This window comes from Ornithodoros turicata, chromosome 4 (genome assembly GCF_037126465.1).
Source record: "Ornithodoros turicata isolate Travis chromosome 4, ASM3712646v1, whole genome shotgun sequence".
Classification (NCBI taxonomy): domain Eukaryota; kingdom Metazoa; phylum Arthropoda; class Arachnida; order Ixodida; family Argasidae; genus Ornithodoros; species Ornithodoros turicata.
Window position 1 is genome coordinate 50,634,252 of NC_088204.1, and position 20,231 is coordinate 50,654,482.

Below are 20,231 nucleotides of genomic sequence, written 5' to 3' on the forward strand. Positions count from 1 at the left end.
CGGTTCGCCTGTGTTGTGTTGGTCCTGCAGCACCAGCGGTTTCGTAAAGCAAGCTTCACCTCATGCAGGGAAGCATCAGGTGAAGCCCACTTTCGGGGTGGTGGTGTTCACATTCGTCGAATGTTTGGAAAACCGAATATTAGATATTCGATTCGTGAATTGAATACTTCGAGTGATTGATATTAGATTCGAATTCGAGAACTCGAATATTCGAACACCCTCTAGTTTTTCGTGTTCCTCCATGCTCCTTTAGGAACTTTCACCTCTACCTGCACTTGAATGGCGCAGTAAGTGCATCCCTGCACCAGATCCGTAAAACTTGCCTTATGTCTCATAATGTGTGCACCTTTCGCATTTTTACTGCAGTATTATGTTGTTTGCTTATTGTGCTGTGATGTTTCAGTTCCTGGTCCTGTACAGGGGTTGAAATTTGAGGATATCCTGGATGTGTCCACAGTTGTCCTATGGGCTCCTCCTGAAGAAGTCAATGGTGTCCTACTTGGTAACTATTTGCATGTTTCCTCTGGGTAGCTGGGTGCCACTGCTTCAAACGAGAGATTACCTGTGAGCCTATCTCATGATCTACTGGGCCATTCCACGCCAAGTGATCCAGAGGTGCCGCTCGATTCCCCCTAGAATTTTATGTGAATTTTTTAGTGCTTCCTTATGACTCCGAAAGCAACAGAACATTGGTCTTTTCTAACGAAATTGAAATTTATAGGGTGCAGAGCCCCTCAAAGATGCAGTGCTTAGCGAAAACCTATGTCATTTTAAACAGGTATTACGGCCCCTGTAAGGCATGGAGCATGTTAAAAAGCTTCTTATTTGATAGAGGAGAGTTCATTTTACCGTATGTAAGCAATTTTCACCATCGCGCTCGACGCCTGTGGCGTGCACGAAATTTGCAAAGTTTGTGCAAGTTTGCCAATTTTTTTGCAATATAAAATTTTAGAATTTCTTCCTCAAAATTTGTTGCCAGAGTTTTCAATCTTACCCCCTTTCCACGCGCAGAGACCTGGCAGGGTGTCTGGGATTCTGTGTCATGAGGCAAATTTTTACAAGATTTTCAAGTTCATTCGCATGAAGCATGCCATTCGTTGGATATCTCTCAAAATATTCATTTGGAGTGTCAGCTGGGTGACTTCTCAGAGGGGGCCTGGCCCCCCGTGGGAAAGTTCCAGGGGGAGGGGGGCTCAGGCCCCCGAGCAGTCAGCACCTATGCACTGAGCTTGTTCTTGTTCTTTGAAATTCTGTTTTTGGACACGATTGTAACATGCATATGATTGCACGTAAAAAACGTGTGTGTTAGAATCATGCAAATTTGGTATGATGTGTGCATCTTAGAACTAACCACCACTATTGACATGCATCCTTGTTTATAGCGAGTGTACTTTGTGCACCCCTATTTGTGCTTCAAAATTTTCCACTTACCTCGTTCGTGACACACACTGTGTATCTTCACAATAGGTTACACACTTCGCTACTGGATTAGGGACAATCCAGACTCCACTATTGTACGCAATGTGACGGCGGATGTAACCAGAGAGTACGTAGGTGGACTTAAGCCAGTGACATTTTACGTGTTTGAGGTGTCTGCTTGGACCGTCATTGGTGCTGGACCACCCTTGTCGGCCACAATACAATCTGGAATTCCTCCAGGTAAGGTCCTTTAAGTTACCTTCTCACAAACATCTCCCGAAGAAAGCAGTCTGCAGAACCCTATGTTCCACGTGGGTTATGTGGGGCGCTATGTTCCGCGCACAGGTGTCTATGTATGGCACATCTATGGCACATGACTATGATCCTAGATGCATATTGAATCAATCTGTTACTTTAAGTAACGTTAAGAAATTGAAAGGAAAGCTTTCTTCGATTCAGCAAGCGGCCCATCACCTCGACCCCTTTGACTTCTCCAAGTCTGCATGACTTGGCTTGCTACAAAATATGTGAGCCAAGCCAACGTTGGCCAAGCCTAATACGTCAAACGGTCTTATGATAACTTCTTGTTCAATGCACGTAGTTCTCTGCACAGTTTGGAAGACTTAGATCGGGTCAGGGGAGAAAGTGACGATGTATCGCCTCCACTCTTCCTTGTTGGTTGACGCAGATTTTCCTAATCTAGCCAAATTTTTAGGGCAAGACAAATTTTCACTGCTCATCATTCGCGCAGTGCGCGGCTGCTTCCACATCCTCCGGTATGGACACGTAAGGTCACGTCTAGTTGACCTATGTGCCATTGCGACCGGCCACCACGTGTTAGTGGAAGTGCGGCTTTATTCCTGTCAAACTATCATTAAGTATGCGAGAAATACATCAGCAGGTATCTTCAGTATAGCTTTGTGGAAAGCAGGGGAAATCTTCAGTGCGTACTTTACAGTGTGATCCTTTACACTGATACGTGTAGTTGCTGTAATATATTTAGAGCCTGAAGTTTTTGGGAAATATTTTTTTCTAAATTCGGAGGGTAAAAATCGGGTAAATAAACATGTGCTCTAAATTCATGCAAATTCGAGTGGAAAAACTTCCAGTATGCTAAATTCGAGGAGAAATCGGGCTCAGTTACTCAAACTAACTGTACTGGTTTCGTACAAACTGTGATGTAACTGCATTTGCTGCCAAACAAGCTAAGTGTGCATTCCTGCGGACTTCTCAGTGAGGGCAATGTGCCGGGTAAAAATCTGGTTTCACCCTAAAAAGGCAACCTTCAATTCGGGGTGCAAATTCGGGGAAGAATCGGGTTAAACCCTAAAACTTCAGGCTCTAAATACCGTATTTTCACGCGTATTAGCCGCGGCTTATGCGCAATTTTTTTTTTTCGCAGAGACTCTGCGGCTTATCTGATGGTTTTCTTCCCTGGTATTTTCCCCATACCCCGGATTAAACTAAAGGGCCGACAGTGCCTCATGTTTTTCGGAGCAGGACCGCCCTGCCAGTGCACGAACAATACCGAACAGGGGCGGGTCCACATTCGAGTGGACTGACCTTCCGAATACATTCCCCCACGCAGCTTTAACAAAAGAGTGACAGTGATTAATGTCAACTGGAACACCACTAACTCGTCAATCCACGAAAAACACGCAACAAGGGCACAATCCGATCTTAGTAGAACACTAGAACTGACCTCCTCTGTTATACATTATGCCGACACCGGAATGTGGACCACAGGGTTTATGGCCTTCCCTACGGTCTCCTTTGTCGGCAGACCCACAGGAAGGGTTCAATACACCTGACATCGGGATAAAACGTGGTCAGCTAAGCGTCAGTTCTCATTTGACCAGAGCAGCAGCATTCGTGGACACGGGCACGGCAGTTAGAGGAGAGCGCTTGGCTCCAACGCGGAGGCACAGCTACGACAGCGGCTTCAAACTAAAGGTCGTCGACGTCGCGGACCAGTACGGGAAAAGGGCAGCTGGAAGGGAATACGGCATCGACGAGTGTTGAGCGTCTCTATTGATTTTGTTTGTGCATCACTGGTTTAGCGCACAAAGCAGTCGCGTCGTATTACCCGCAGCTTATCTGCGAGTGCGGCTTGACTGCAAAAACATTTTAAAAATGTATCTAGAAACGAGTCCTGCGGCTTATCTGCGGTGTGGCTAATACGTGTGAAAATACGGTATATTCTAGCAGTGAAATCAGATTGTCTCTAACATGGGCAACAATTTCCGGAAAAGTTGTCCAGGCAGGCAGCAACGACAAGGGGAGGGGGTTTCGTGGGTCTTTTTGAAAGTTGTCGAAGGATTCCTCTGGGTGGAAAAGCTTGAGAACCTGTGGTCTATGCGTTTGTGCAGCCTCGATAAAATTTTGCTTGGTTTGCATTTTTTGCTTGCTGATTCTCATAAATCTTTAAATCCAAGCTCTCGGACCACAGAAAGTTGGAGGCCTTAAATATCATTTTAGCTGCACCAAGAAAACAGCAAATGGCATGTATTGAACCTGAGAAAAGGTGTTCACCAGGAGGAAGGCGCACAGTAACAATTCATGATGCAGGCAACTGACTCTCTTCTTGTCTTCGTTGGTGCACTGCAAGGCCTTTTTGAGGTCACTTTCACTATTTTGAAAAAGGCTTTAAAAAGTGTGAATTTTTGCATTTGACTAAACGTTGGACTGCTTGATAATTCAGACAGACGTTGTGGTTTCTAGAAGCATGAAAAACCAGAGTAAAAGTCCGATAACATATTGCTAAACCTTGATGTAAGAAAGATAATACAGAACTTTATTGCAGCAGATTTGTGTGTCATCGTATATGCATGTTGTAATATCTGTGTTTAGTATGTGGTACTTTTAAATGGTATGAAATCATTAACCTCAGTTGAACCATACCTCAATGTAGCGAACATCAATCTAACAAAATCCTCTATTTAACATATGATTTCTGTTGCACATACATTTCTCCAAAGAAGCCAATGCATTTCTGCGCTCAATTTAACAAAGTGTCTTCGTTCGGCATGTTCTATTTAACGAAGCCTGCAGCACAAAAAGCCCGACAAAACTTATTACAGCAGCGCACGCAATCGCATGCGCCAGTCCCCAAGGAAGAGAGAGAGGTGAGGGAGGAGTGCTGCATGTTTGCCCCACCCCATGTGAGAAAAAGAGGAGTAACATCAACATCAAAGTGTGTTGTTATTGGTTATTGACGTTGTCAGGTGGGGTGACGTAATCGACAGATCGTACCGACAGATCCCATAGCTTTTGCTACGGGAGTGTTGTGGTCGCTCCCGTGTCATTTTCGTGTTTCAATCTGTTTCCTGTGGTGGTTTGCAATTCATGTAGTCCGAAAACGAATGTTTTTCTCAGTTGACATGAAACTTGCGACAATCATTGCCACGTGCAAGGGCGAAAAGAAAAAGAACGTTGTTATTCGCGAGTTACGAACATTCTGTGATTTCATCAGAAAGGACAGTTCAGGCAAAAGTTTTTTTTTTTTTTGTACATTCCTGAATGGCACCGTAAGTACGTCGATGACGTTTGTACTCAATAAACCTTGCGTGATATTAAAAAATAAGAGCATCGTTCATATTTTTAAGCCAGTCCTATGACACAACGATGTACGCTAGAATTGGCTACGTGGGTTGGCGCTAGGACCATTTTTTCTCGACAAGTTCGATTTAACGAATTATTCTACAGTATTTAACGAACTAAAGTGTTGTCATTTGCAATTTCGTTATATAGAGGTTCAATAGCGCACATTAATGACTGAAATTGGAAATAACATATAAGACATTCACCACATGGAAGCTAAACCCAGTTCATGCTTCCAAATATGGTATACCAAGATGAGCCTTTATGCAAGGGGTAGGAAGTGAAGTGCATGAAGGATGCCACACGAAAAGAAAAAACCCGGGACAACAGCTGTGGCTTATAGCTGTATGCATAAGGACTCTTTTGTTGAATTCCAATGGTGGATTAGGAGCACTTCTGGAGCAAGTCTGGCTGCTCTGTCTGGAGCGATTCTGTTCTATTGGCAGATTGAGAACACAGTCCAAGTCTTCCAATGGCAGTTCTCGCATAGCCTTAGGGTCGCTCCACAGATCAACGCCGACTGCTCTGCCAAAATCGGCAGATTTGACCGGAACTCCCATGTCACGTGGCATGCAGTTTGTGCTTTCGGTTCCTGCTGCTTCCTCCCCCTTCGGTTTCGCTAACATGGTGGGCGCACCCGCTGCAGGCGTTGCACCCATGCCTTATCCGGCCATAGCTGTGTCCGGTCGTGCGTCAGTGCCCCCACCAGGTGGACCTCGAAATAAAGTGATTGAAATCCCCATTGCAAAATAAACAGCTGGAAGCAAATGTTTCGTGGTCTTGCCGGTTGAAAATAAGCTTCCTAAAATGCACAGTTGCGTGCAAGAAAATACCAACAGCGAACATAGACTAACCTGGTCAGAAAAATGCGAATACCGAATTTTGACTAACCTGATAGTAAAACCAACCAACATACTGTTCACCCCCTCCGCCCTGCTATGCCTCACGGCCACTTAAAATGTGGTTTCGTTCGCTAAAATCAGTAAAATGATTTCGACAGACATTGCAAACTGGTGAATGTGAGAGGTTAATTTGTGATAGTATTGGATTTTTAAACACAGCATATTATCTTACGAAGCAATCGAGCATTTTCTTTGTTTTGGGATCGGGAATTTTGCAACTGGTAATGCTGAGGCACTCTGCCATCACCACCCCCGCTCATTCAAACGGGTGCGCAAATATTCCAATCGCAGATACATATTGTGGAGCAGGGTGCTCCCTAGTGGAGTTGACTGAAGGCTCAAAATTTGCGATTGGAATTCAACATTGATCATCATGATACAGTTGAAGCATTGAGGTGCTGGTTCCAGCCCCGTACTTTAGTTTTGCTAAACAGAAAAAGAAATTGCACGGAAGCCTTCTGTTCAAGGGCATGTCACTAACATATCTATTTACTAGTTCTCTGCCATATTGGTACCCTCCATTTGGTTGCAGCTTGGTAAAGTTGTGCTCTTGCAATAAAATGTACATACGGTAAACCCTCCTTAATTGGAAGTCAAAAGACAAGAAGAAATCTAAGATAAGCAAAATCTCAAAAACACAAAATGAATGCGTAAAAATTAAAAAATTATAAATTATAATACAAATTCTAAATTATGAACATGATTATTATAAAGTTGAAATCACCTGCAGTAGATAAATATTATGATGAATGTCTGTTTCACGTTCAGCAGTTTCTATGTCAGTTTGATGCAGCGCGTAAATGCAGAAAGGTGGAGCTTATTTTTGCGCGACTGTAACTGAAGGCTCTGCTTCAGATGCATTGCAAGAGCTAATATTTCAATATGCATATATGTACTACAGTCGAACCTCATTATAATGAAGTCGCACGGGAACCGCAAATTTGTTCATTGTATCCGAATTTCGTAATAACAGAAGATGACTAAAAATAGCCGATATTGCTGCTAAATTGTAAACGAAACTGCGTACCACGCTATAATAAGATATAAGCAGACTCAGAACCCCAGAGAAGCACTGCACATGGCATGGTTATTTGGAATAGTCTGTTATTATTTATTGTCTAGTCGCGATGGCATTGTGTACAACAATCTCGCCCATCTAGTCGAGGCAACTAAGTCTTTTACAAACGTCGACCTCTGACAGTGCTCGGTTTTCAAGAAGGGAAGTCCTTTAACGCCTGCGCCATGTTCAGAGCCTCGGAGCTCGTAATCCAACACTTCTGCACGCATTCACTCTCATCGCTGTCGTTATCGCTGAACGTCTCCTTCATCTCCGCACTGTTTATTGTGTACTGCGTGTTGAATCTGGCGATGATGTCGTCATCGGAAAGTTCAGTGGCGGTCATAGCTGCATCATCAGCTGCCATGAAATCATCAAAACTCGCTTCATTTACTTGCAAACGTCTCCACACGTTCTCGTCCTCCGACAACCTGGCCTCCTACACGACGGGTGCGAAACCGCCCTTCGCAAAGCAGTATCAGATTGTGCTCCCCGTGGTGTCGTTCCACACGCCGAACAGCATTTCAACTGCTGTCCATACGGTTATGGCTGTCGGGTCTCTCTTCTGGTCCATATCGAAGACCATCCTTACCACGAGCCCCTTTCTGTGCAGTCTCTTCAAGGACCAAATTATGCCTTGGTCGCGAGGCTGTACCGACGTTGTGTTAGACTGAAGAAATATAAGCTTTCCGTTTTCGGGTCATCGCGTTGTGTTGCGTCTTACGTGTCTGATGTGCAAAGACCACACAGGAAACAAATTGCATGTGCCGAGGGGAGAAGGATTAAGTGTGGAGATGGGGGTGCGGCGAGGAGGAATGAGCACATGAACGACAAGTTATTCATCCGCCTCCGCTAGTGATTCATCGGCAGGCAAGTTTGCTATAATGAGGTTCAACTATGTATATTGTGCTGTATGTCAATATGTACTACGGGTACCTTTGAGCATCGGAAATACTGAAATGTCGACCTCAGCTTCAAGTGAGGATATTACTGCAATAGCGATGTTTTTTAGAGACAACGATGCAAGTTCATTGATGATCGAGACTAACATCAATGGTAGCATCAGTGTCGTCTTTGGCACTACAACGTAAAAAAAGGTAAAAGGTAAAAATGACTGCCGCGACAAGGATGTCATTGATGAACCCCCGGGGAGTAGCGGCAATCCTTGGCGCAGTGACTGCACGGCTAAGGTAATTGGAGTAGATTTACATGTGAGGGGTGTCAGCCTATAGGTAGGGCCTGACTTTTTAGGGTTAAACCCGTATCCGCCCGATATTTACCCCCCGAACAAAATCTGTAAAATTTGGGTTTAACCCGAATCTACCCGAAAACATCTGGGTCGCGTGGCGCACTCATAAGCGTGCATTAAAATAAAGTTTGATAACATTGCTAAACATTAGTTCCATGTTAAGACAAATTTTTATTAAACAAAAAAAAAATCACCCAAATTCCTGACGACAGAATATGCCGTAACGGGATTTAACCCGAATACACCCGAATTTTCAAATGAAAAATATCACCCGATATTTACCCCCCGAATTTGGCCGAAAATAAAACCCGAAAAAGTCAGGTCCTACCTATAGGTGGGGTGCATTGAGGTGCGCCGGTTCACCAGAAAGAGGGAAAAAGCACGGGTAAAGCTATGGTGTGACGTCATATGTATGCCACCTAGAGTGTGGTGACATGCTGCACATGCCAAAGGGTAGGACTGCGGCCAATTTCGACCACCTGGGGTTCTTGCGCCAGAAATTTCAACACACAGTGCTGGAAGCAGTGTTGACATCCACCACATTGCTACCATCCTCAGTATGCATACAAGGACAGTACTACACTCGTTGAAATTCAGCACGATTCATTGTTGCGTGTTTGCGCTGCGAAGCAGACACGTATGGATACTTTTTAAAGTCACCTTGAATGTTCTGAGTGAAGGCTTTTGAAATGAAGTGAATTTATGATGCTCACTAAAAATCCAGACTGATTTCGTGGCTCGTAGAAGCAAAAAAAAAATCTGTCAGCAATTTTCAGATCGGACGCCAACTACATTTTGAGATACCCAAATTCTTTGCCAAGCATCTTTCGAGATAAGCGGTGACAAACATGTGCTAAGCATTGCTGTTACTTCCATAACTTAAGAAACATTTGATTTGGCTGATATTTTGAGATATCCAAGTTTGAGTTAACAAGGTTCTATTGTAGTCACATTGCCATGTGCAAGTTAGCTAGACTGCCCTTAATAGCACAGAAAACAGTGACCATTCTGAACTGTGACTTTTCTCTGGCTCCATCAGTTCTCCCTGGGGCTCCACGCCGATTGGCTGTATCCAACATTGGCGCCTTCTCGGTGGTCCTACAGTTTACTCCCGGTTTTGACGGAAACTCCTCCATCACCAAGTGGACTGTGGAGGCTCAGACGCGTCGCTCAGAACGTTGGACAGTATGCTATCACGAGGTAGGAAACCATAACATTCTCGACCAGCTATATATTATCTGTGTGGTTTTGATGCAGGAGAATGCTCCGGAAGCCCAGGCCTTAACTGTTCAACCACTTGTGCCGTATACGGAATACCGCCTTAGACTCACAGCTTCCAATGTTGTGGGTGAAAGTCCTTTCAGTGAGCCGTCTCACTGGTTTCAAACTCTTCAAGCAGCACCTGGTCATGCTCCACGCAATGTTACTGTACGCGCTGCTGGTCCACACTCTCTTCGCGTTCGTTGGACCCCCCTGCCCCAGGGCGAGTGGCATGGTGTGCCCCGTGGATACAACATTTCCTATCGTGCCATAGGTAAGATCTTCTTTCTAACAGGTTAGAAAATCCGAATACAGTAGAATCTTGATGATATGTATCTCTCGGGGCAATAGAAAATATTCGTATCAAAAGAAATAAACCAAATATAAAAATTGCTACAAGAAAATAGACTGTTCAGTTTCCATTACTCTCTGTGAAAGAGGTCGATCGTAATGTTTTTGCAACTTCGTTTTTGGCTAATGTTAACAAAATTTAGGAGGTGGCTTTAAAAGGCAGAGCTTTCCACTCACGAGTCACGCCAGAGGTTGGCAATTCGATTGAGCTCCACCTCACGTTAGCGAGCCTTTTTTTATCTTGCCAGAAGTTCTGGTATGTTCGCTCCACGTCTTCTAGTCCCTCTGTTCCTATACCAGTGCGACGTCACATAGCTCCGTGGTGTTGGAAGGAGGAGGAGGAGGAGGAGGAGGAGGAGCCCCGCGAGTCGCGTGACAGTGGTCTAAAGCGAGCTTCTCCTAAAGCACGCAGGCGTTAGGTGAAGCCGACTTGCGGAATGGTGACGCGTAATGTTGCCACAAGCTGATATGTTCGTTCCACGTGTTCTGGTCGCTATTTACCGCCAGAGCGGTGTCACACTGGATCGCGGTTTATTGTTGCAAGGGGGGTAAAAATGTCAAAACAGAGATAAGGTGATAAGGTTCGGGGCAGTGCAATCCCAACGATCTTATCTCCTCCACCACCACCAAAAGGAAAGTCATTGCTTGCATTGCGCTACATGATGTAAGGGAGTTCGTGGTGGGGATCGCCCTCCCTTTTTGAAAGAAGGAGCAGCATGACTCGCGTGCTCTCGCGTCACGGGGGTACGACCTCTGTCGCATCCTGGGCACATTCGTATCACCCGTAAAGGCAAGATAACGCGTTCGTATCATCCGAACTCGAATACATGGGAAGAATAGGCATTCCGGCCGGGACCGGAAAAGAATTCGTATCATCTCGACATTCGTATCATCGAGATTCTACTGTATATGGAAAGAATAGGCATTCAGGCCTGGACCAAGAAAGAATTCGTATCATCTGTCATTGTATCATCAAGATCCTACTGTATCTCGTTTTGGTGCTGCTTTTGCTTAGGTCCACGTGTACGGAGCATCTAGTTACAAATTTTGTAATACGTAGTGTCTGTGACTCCTGCATTGTTTACATGCCTTTGGATTGTTAATGTTCGTAGAAAGACAAATCTCCCATTTTGTTTATTTATTGTTGTTTATTTACTATTGAGGAAACCAGTAGTCCTGGTGTAAGTGTCCTTGGTAGAGGGTCCAACTTTCTGTGGTGGAAAATTAATTTTTCCACGGGGCTCCAATGTCAAATCAGCAGGCGTCCGTGCGTAAAAATCTGCGCCATTCTGCAAGTGTGGCACAAATGCATGTCTGGAAGCAGATGCATTCAGATCAAGCCAGTCAGTACCCCAAAGAGATGAACACACTTTTATTTTCTGTTAACTGCGTTATTTTCGTCGACTACCACCGACACTGTCGACCCACGCAGCACACCAGCTTCGTGTTTCTGGAACGGTTCTGGAATTCGACGGTGAAGTGCGTTCGGCCTCGGTATCGACCCGCCGTTGATAACTTGCGTCTCCAAGAAATTCCTTATTTTGGGGTGTCCAACCTTTCCGGCAGAATATTAGCGGCAAGAAGTGCTTCCAGAAGTTCCGTAACAACATCCATTCTTGCTTCCTGGGCTGTGACCACAGAGTCCAGCGTCTGCAGTTCAGAACAACCAACAGCAACGTTATTGCCTTGCTGCGTTTCTTCCTGCCTTCACTTCAACTTGTCGGCATTCACGCGGTGCCTGTTGCTCATTACGTGGTCGTCGATCGTAGATATACGTCGATGGTCGACAGACTTAGCACACTCCTTGCAAAAAAGGATGCCTCCGTCCTCATAAAATTCGGCATTTCTGTATTACAGAGTGCGAGCCCGCGCAGTTTTCTTGCTAAGGTGTGACGTGACATCGTAGGAATAGGAAGCCGTTCGTTCTCCAGCGTTCCCCGAATGCACGTGCGCGCTGACCCTTTCTCATTTCCTTACAACATGTGGGGAGAGGAGAACCGTGCCATGTGACTCGCGCTGGTCGCGCGTCTGCTGTCGGCACCGTTTGCAGGCATCGCTCGAAGTAGGTTTTTTTTTAGCAAAGGCTTTTTTTAGCGAAGGGCTTTTTTAGATCTAGTAGGCATTATTGACTAAGGGAGCATAAATTATTAATTGCATAGTGGATTACAGCATTCCGCGGAATTTCCGCGGGAAAAAGGCAATTCTGCGGAAGATGATCATTTCCGCGAAATTTCATGGAATTGCGAAAAGTTGGAGGCTTTAGTCATAGGTGCCAGTTGCCTTAGGCAAAAGGTTATGGCACTTAGAGAATGTTCCTTTTTTTTTTTTTTTTTTTCAATGCTGCCGAACAACACACTTGGCGTTAAAGGAAATCGCTGTTATGGAGCTGTCCCACTGCACTCTATGCATTTCTGTAAGGATTGCCATGATTGAGTTGCTAATTAGTGTTTCCATATGTTATTTTCCCTAATATTTATAGAGGCTAATGTAGTAAATAGATGTGGCAGGTATATTGCTTCATGCAGGCTATATCATTGCAGGCGAAGAAGAGTTCTCCTGGGCGGTAATGGAAGACCACAATTCTAACAGTTTGGTCGTTGACCAGCTACATGCCTTCACACAATACCAAGTGTTCATGCAGGCCATAAACGACGTTGGAGCAAGTGCACACAGTGCATTGGCTACTGAACGCACCAGAGAATATACTCCCACTGCTGGACCTTCCAACGTGAGTGCTTATGGATATGTCCTAATTAAGCTTTATTCAGAGTAGGTGAACTCGAATTTGTAGTGTGACTTCGGGTAAAACAGAGGCTTTAGGCACTGTTCACGATGAAACCTAATTTATTGGCACTAGGAATGTGGTCATAATGGGGTGTATTCCTCTTTCCCTTTTACGTTGTTGTTCACTGGTGTGATCACGGACAACATTTCAGGTTGTAGCCAACGCTACATCTTCAACTACAGTTGTGGTATCTTGGATGGACGTGCCATTTGCACACCGTAATGGAATCATTGAAGGCTACCGTGTGGTGTACCGTGCTGCAAAGGCTTCTGAGACTACACAGAGGAATATTGAGGGCAATGCCACCTTTGCCGTAACCTTAACTGAACTGCGCAAGTACACTCAGTACACGGTTCAAGTGCTGGCATTTACACGTGTTGGAGATGGTGTCCTCAGCATTCCCCCTGTCACCGTCACTACCTTCCAGGATGGTGAGTATCACTTTGGCATATGTAGTAAAACTGTCACGCCTCTACACAGTGATATAAAGTTACTTACTTTGAAATGCCATACTGACTCAGCTAATTATATCACACTTTGTTTTTTACCCAAAGATGTAGCACCATAGCCGGGGTGCATGCAAAATCATTGTCTTAGATTTGACAAAGTATGGTACTTGTGCTGATAGTCAGGTTTGGAAAAGGGAATGTTACGTTGAAGGAGCAATGAGGTGACATTTAACGTCACTCAAAATCCTGTCTCGTCTGTCGGGACGGCTGACACGATGCTCTTGTGACGTCCTCAAGAAGGCTCTGTGCCTTGTTTTTTCATTTTTTTCCTCGCAGCTCACGCGCCGCTTATACGTGCTTGAGCTGTGTCACCTTGCGTCACTGGTTACGTGAGGGATGTAGCATGCGTCGCGACATGCTCTCGTTCTGCAATGAGCTCTCTTTATGAGGAGAAGGATTTTTCAAAGGTGTGCGGAACAGAGCCCTCGTGCTCGCTCTGTAGGTCACCCGCGCTCATCATTCCTTCGTGGGAACTCATTTTATTCATTGGAGAACACTCTGCACCAAAAAAATAAAAAAATTTTGGGGGTCACCTCATTGCTCCTTTAATGAGGTGGGACCTGTATGGGGGCAGAATTGATTTCAGGTTAAATGGTCATAAAGAGTGGCTGTCAGATAAATGAGCAACACAACTTTACTTTGATGGTGATGATTAGGGTGTTTCATTGACATACTTACAGTGTACTCATTACAAGGTTTAACCATACACATTGTGTGTAGAACGTCATACCTTACCAGAGCTTGTACACAAGACACCTTAAGGGGGGACACGGGTTTCAACTCGCGGAAAATGACAAAAAGGTGGTCTTTCTGAAAGTCATACTTTTTGCTTGTATAGTTCATTTTGTTTCTATGCCCAAAGTTTCATTGCTGAAAACTGTCGCGAAGTGCCCCAAATAATTAGTTGTATGAGCAAAGGTAGCCAAGGTAATGTTCCTCCAAAGTCACGCAAAATTCTCATTTTTCAAACGCCTGTATCTCTGGAACGGCACCACCGAGCGCCGCCATCTTGGTATCTTAGAAGACCGCATTTAATTGTCTTCAAAGTTCACGTGTCTGTGATCTCGTCTAGTGAGATGCAACCCACCAAGAGCGAGAAATGAGAGGCCCTGTGGAGGGAGACCATTCGTTTGCCTACGTGACTCCTGCGCGCTTCGTAATTGGCCCGCTCCACTGTGGCCCCTAGCAACCGTCACCTTTTCCATCAGGTCGTCTGCTCTTTGTCCGCCGTCGTGTGCTCGCCGGTGTGGTTTTGGAGTACGTATCCGGTGTTCGCGTGTTGCGTTTTTGAATTTCTCAAACTATTATGGGCCGGCGATCCCTCAAGACAGACATTGTAACCGCTCGCAGCTTTGACAGCCGCAAGTGAAGCCGTATGCCGACTCTACTGTCAGTGCACCAGCTGTCCTCTACAGGGTTCTGTTGCCCTCCTGGCATCTGACTTTCCAGGGTAGCAGACAAACCCGCACGAAAGGAGTTCCAAATGTATTTCACTCTAAACAAGGAATTTCTTACTGTTTCCCAATACACCCAACACATCCAGGGATATTCCCAGGATTTTTGTCTCAGGGTGGGTGGGTGTGGGCTGTTCCGTGTGTGTGTGTGTGTGTGTGTGTGTATGGGGAGAGTGGCACCCATATTTGCAGCTTTTCTGGCAGACGATTTGGAGGGGTGTCGCTAGAGAGTTGGGGGTGGTCGGGGGTGTCTTAGGGAAGTGTAGGGGGTGCTGGGAGAGTCCCTGAAAACATCCCCCCCCCCAAAAAAAAAGAACAGCTGATATGTGTGCATTTGGTTGAATGAACATTGAATATGAATGAATACTAACTAGGCACGGTTACGTTCCCACCATAGAATTCCCCACTCTGGGATCAAAGTAGTGTCTAAATTTTTGATTTGGAAGACCAAAAAGATTAATTTTGAGAAGGGCACCAAAAAGTAATAGCTCTGGTGCTTTTTAGTGTGGCATATGCCAAGGTAGAACTCCAGAGGCTGTTTTCCCAAAAGAGGTTTTCGGGCTACCTGCTCTGCTTGTGGAGCTGATATCTCGGCAACTACCTGGCATAATTTGATCCCGTTTGTTTTATTATGCTCATTGGTGCCATTTGTACACCATGACATTCTTGATTTTGCATGTTACTCCATTTTCAAATTGGGATACGGTTATCTGTTTCTACGACCAGTGTATTGATTGTAGTCAGATGACAAATATTGGAAACTAAAAATTCTAGTGCTAGAAATAAAATTAAAAAACGCGAATGTCACGGCATGCAGCATACATTTGGGGATACACCCAAAGCTCAAGCAGTCTTCTATAACATTTTGTAAATCCTGCAGGCCCTCCACAAGATGTGGAGATAGAAGAAATTGTAAAAAGGAAAGTTTGTAAGATATCACTGTGATATCTTGGGATATTAATTTTCATCATATTCATTTTGGAGGCATTATCAACACTTATACCAAGTTCCAGCAAAATCCCCCCTTAATAAGAATTCCTTTGAGGGTCAGTTTGCTTTCATGGTGTGACACCACATTGTTATAGAGACGTTTTACACTGATAATGCGCATGAAAGCTTTACAAGATGTGCAACCCCACCTTCTGTATGTAATGATGTAACAAATAGGTAATGATGTGTGCTACAGTTCCAGGACCACCATCCAATGTGTCATTCCCGGATGTGACAACGACAACTGCACGCATAATTTGGGACGTTCCAGAAGAACCCAATGGGGAGATTACTGCGTACCGAATTGCATACTGGCCCAATGGTACACACTCTTTGAGAGTTGAACGGGAAGTTTCTCCTCTTGACCGGACACTGAAGGCCTTTGACCTCACACCACAGGTATGGGCCTTTTTATTGAAATTTCATTACAACATAAGCCCTCGCTGGAATTCAAATTCAGAAGCCATCATTGAGTTTGTGGCAGCCGACGAAGAATAAGTTGCCACCGCTACGCGCCACGCGACATGCGCTTCCCTGGCATTCTGTGCCAGGCAGTTCAGTCCTCTGGCAGCCACTGATCGTGCTGCCCAATAAACTGTGGCTTCCTACTTTGCTGCCTGCCTTTCTTCACCACACGCCCACAGTTTTTGGTGACCCGGTACTTGCAGCGTTCCATGGCGCACGTTCCCTCCACCGATGCATCAGCAGGCCCACCGCCTCCCACTGAGCCTCCCAACGCAGAGGCCACAGCGCCGTCGATCCATCACTACGCCATTCGCTTACCACCTTTCTGGAGTCACAACCCCACCGTGTGGTTTTTACAAGTCGATCGCCAGTTTGCGTTAAGCGGCATCACCTCCCAGCTGGCCAAGTTTCGGCATGTGGTGAGCGTCCTGCCCCAGGAAGTTGCCGCCCAGCTCATCGATGTTCTCACCGCGCCCCCCGCCGCAAACCCGTACGACGCTCTCAAGGCTGCCTTGCTCGAACGGACCACCGCCTCCGAGCGAAAGCGCTTCCAGGAGCTTTTGTCAGCCGAAGATCTGGGCGACCGCCGACCGACAGAACTCCTGCGTCACATGCAGAACCTTCTCGGAGAGCGAGCAGTGACGTTCGATGCAAGCTTCCTGAAGCAGCTGTTCCTACAACGACTCCCACCAACGGTCCAGATGATCCTTACGTCCGCTTCAACACTCTCGCTTCCGGAATTGGCACTCCTGGCCGACAAAGTAATGGAGGTTGCCCCCCATTCCATCTCTGCAATTCCACCTGCGGCAACCACAAATCCTCCCATCCGTCCACACCCTCAGGCCTGTCCACCCACTGCTCTGCCGTCCGCGGACCCCATTGTCCAGCTCCGCGAGGATTTCGAGCGCCTATCTGCTATGGTGGCGTCCGCTGTTGCGCCGCGCAGCCCTCGACCGCGCCATCGTAGTCCACGGCGTTTCGGCTCCCGTTCATCCAGCCGCAGGCGTTCACCTCGACGTACTGCCGAAGACCCGCCTATCGGCCCGTGCTGGTACCACCAGCGCTTTGGTACCGAAGCCCGCCGCTGCACGAGGCCCTGTACCTGGTCGGGAAACGCGACCGGAGACCGGTAATGGCTGCGACCGTCTCCGCCACGCTGAACCTCGGCCTTCGCCGAAATTTTCCGTGGCTGTTCCTCGTGGCTGGCGTCAAGCAGGCCATCCTGGGCGCTGATTTTCTTCACCGCTTCAATCTCGCTGTGGACGTTGCTCGCAAGCGTTTGGTCGACACCTGCACCCATCTGTCTGTCCAAGCCCTTTCCGTCGACGCCGTCTCCTGTGAACAAGGCGTGCCCATTTCTGCCTTATCCTCTCCTTACGCTGCCGTCATTAAGGAATTTCCATCTCTCACGCAACCACCCGACTGGAACCGACCCGTTATTCATGATGTCGTTCATCACATCGAAACGACAGGACCACCCATCTTCTCCCGCGCCCGTCCTCTTGCTCCTGAGAAGCTAAAGATCGCTCGATCAGAGTTCGACCACATGCTCTCCATCGGCGTCGCGAGACCATCCTCAAGCAATTGGTCCTCAGCGTTACATATGGTACCCAAAAAGACCGGCGACTGGCGGCCATGCGGGGACTACCGTGCCCTAAATCTCGTCACCGTGCCCGACCGATATCCTCTGCCCCGGTTGCAGGATTTCACGGTGAATTTGCACGGCACGCGCCTTTACAGCAAGATCGACCTCATGAAGGCGTACCACCAAATCCCCGTCGCAACCGAAGATATCCGGAAGACCGCTATAACAACCCCCTTTGGTCTATTCGAGTTCCCGCGTATGCCCTTCGGACTCCGCAACGCGGCTCAAACCTTTCAAAGGTTCATTGATTCTGTCGTCCGAGGCCTCCCATTCGTGTTCGCCTACATGGATGATTTACTGGTTGCGAGCACGAGCTCCGAAGAGCACGTTCAACACCTTCGACAGCTTTTCGCGCGCCTCGAGTCCCACGGCATCGTCGTGAACCTCCAGAAATGCGAATTCGGCGTCTCATCCATCGAGTTCCTCGGCCACACAGTCTCTCCCGCCGGCATCGCACCACTCGCCAACAAGGTCGATGCCATCACCAATTATCCGAAGCCTACATCCATCCGCCAGCTCCGCCGATTCCTGGGTCTGATTAATTTTTATCGGCGCTTCCTTCCACACTGCGCCGCCACCCTCCGCCCCCTGGAATTTCTCCTGGCCAAGACGACAGTACAATCAAGAACTTTCTCCTGGAATGCCGAAGCCGATGAAGCCTTCGCCAAGATCAAGGCCGATCTTGCGGCGTGCACCCTTTTGTTCCACCCGAAGCACGATGCTCCCACCTCACTGATGGTGGATGCTTCAGGAACAGCTGTTGGTGCAGTCCTCCAACAATGGATTGAAGACTCCTGGCGCCCGATCGCTTTCTTTTCAAAAGCCCTCAAACCTCCCGAACAACGCTACAGCACTTTCGGACGAGAGCTGCTGGCCGCATACCTTGCCGTGAAGCACTTTCGGCATTTCCTGGATGGTCGATCGTTCACTATCTTCACTGACCATAAGGCCCTCACGTATGCCTTCCGCTCTGCCAGCAGTCGCTACTCTCCCAGGGAAATTCGGCAACTGGCCTTCCTTGCGGAGATGTGTGCCGATATCCAGCACGTCAAAGGCACCCTGAACAGCCCGGCCGATGCTCTCAGCCGATTCCCGTCCCTGTCTGCCGTCTCCTAGCCCGTGTCTCACGCTGCCCTCGCCGCAGCCCAGGCTGACGACGACGAGCTCAAGCAGCTACGCCTCAATCAAAACACCTCCCTCCACCTCCAGGATTTTCCTGTCCCCGGCGAACCGCTTACCATCTCCTGCGACCTATCAACCTCACGCCCAAGACCTTTCGTTCCTGCCGCATTAAGGCGTCCCATCTTCGCCTCCATGCACGATCTCGCACATCCTGGGATACGCGCAACCCAGCGACTTATCGCAGACCGTTTCGTCTGGCCATCAATGAACCGCGACGTCCGCGATTGGGTCCGCGCCTGCCAATCCTGCCAGCGCTCAAAGGTTCACCGTCATACTTTCACACCCATCGGCAAGTTCGACATACCCGACATCCGCTTCGACCATGTTCACCTGGACATCGTCGGCCCCCTACCTCCATCGTCCGGGTACCGTTACCTACTCACTGCTGTGGACAGGTACACCAGGTGGCCCGAAGCTACGCCCATGGCGGACATGTCAGCCGAAACCGTGGCATCGGCCTTCCTATCATCCTGGGTGTCCCGTTTCGGCGTCCCGTCCCAGATCACCACTGACAGAGGGCGTCAGTTTGAGAGCAGCCTCTTCAACGCCTTCACAAAGCTGCTCGGCACCACCAGGCTCCGCACCACTTCATACCATCCTGCATCAAACGGCCTCGTCGAGCGCCTTCACCGACACCTCAAGACCGCGCTCATGGCTCGCGAGGACCGTGACCATTGGGTTAACCACTTACCCCTGGTGCTCCTGGGCATCCGTGCCGCCCTGAAGCCCGACCTAGGCTGCAACTCCGCCGAACTTGTGTACGGGTCTGCTCTTCGGCTCCCCGCGGATTTCTTCGTCCCTCCACAACACCCGCCCGCCCCCGCGGAGTATCTCCAACGCCTCCAATGTTTCTTCGCCTCCCTTCGGCCGACCCCCACCCGTACGGACTCCTCCCGCAAGGTCCACGTCCCGCAGGAGCTCGCAACAGCGACACACGTCTTTCTCCGCACAGACGCCGTCCGTCGGGCGCTCACGCCTCCATATTCAGGGCCACACACCATCCTCAGCAGGGGCGAGAAGACTTTCCGCATTTCCATCCGTAGAAAGCCTGAAACCGTATCCGCTGATCGAGTCAAGCCTGCCTTCGTCGAATGCCCTACCATTGCGGCCTCCTCAGCTCCGGAAGACGCCTCCGACGCCCCACCACGGACACCTACACCGACGTCGCCACCCTCCACATCCGCTCCGCCTGCCCCCTCTCCTAAACGGGTGCACTGGTCGGACAGCCCTTGTCTGTCTCTAGCGGGGGGGCCTTGTGGCAGCCGACGAAGAATAAGTTGCCACCGCTACGCGCCGCGCGACATGCGCTTCCCTGGCATTCTGTGCCAGGCAGTTCAGTCCTCTGGCAGCCACTGATCGCGCT

The 20,231-nt window shown here is 47.9% G+C and overlaps 1 protein-coding gene across 2 annotated transcripts in view; it reads left to right on the forward strand.

The window, feature by feature from the left end:
• Window positions 1-20,231, forward strand: part of LOC135391523 (protein sidekick-like) — a 177,372-nt gene that overhangs the window by 76,573 nt on the left and 80,568 nt on the right. For both annotated transcript variants that reach the window (XM_064621796.1, XM_064621795.1), the window contains 7 exons: window positions 404-502; window positions 1,468-1,659; window positions 9,267-9,427; window positions 9,485-9,761; window positions 12,379-12,566; window positions 12,775-13,054; window positions 15,773-15,975. In XM_064621796.1, coding sequence (XP_064477866.1) covers window positions 404-502; window positions 1,468-1,659; window positions 9,267-9,427; window positions 9,485-9,761; window positions 12,379-12,566; window positions 12,775-13,054; window positions 15,773-15,975 — 1,400 coding nt within the window. The remainder of the gene's footprint in view (window positions 1-403; window positions 503-1,467; window positions 1,660-9,266; window positions 9,428-9,484; window positions 9,762-12,378; window positions 12,567-12,774; window positions 13,055-15,772; window positions 15,976-20,231) is intronic.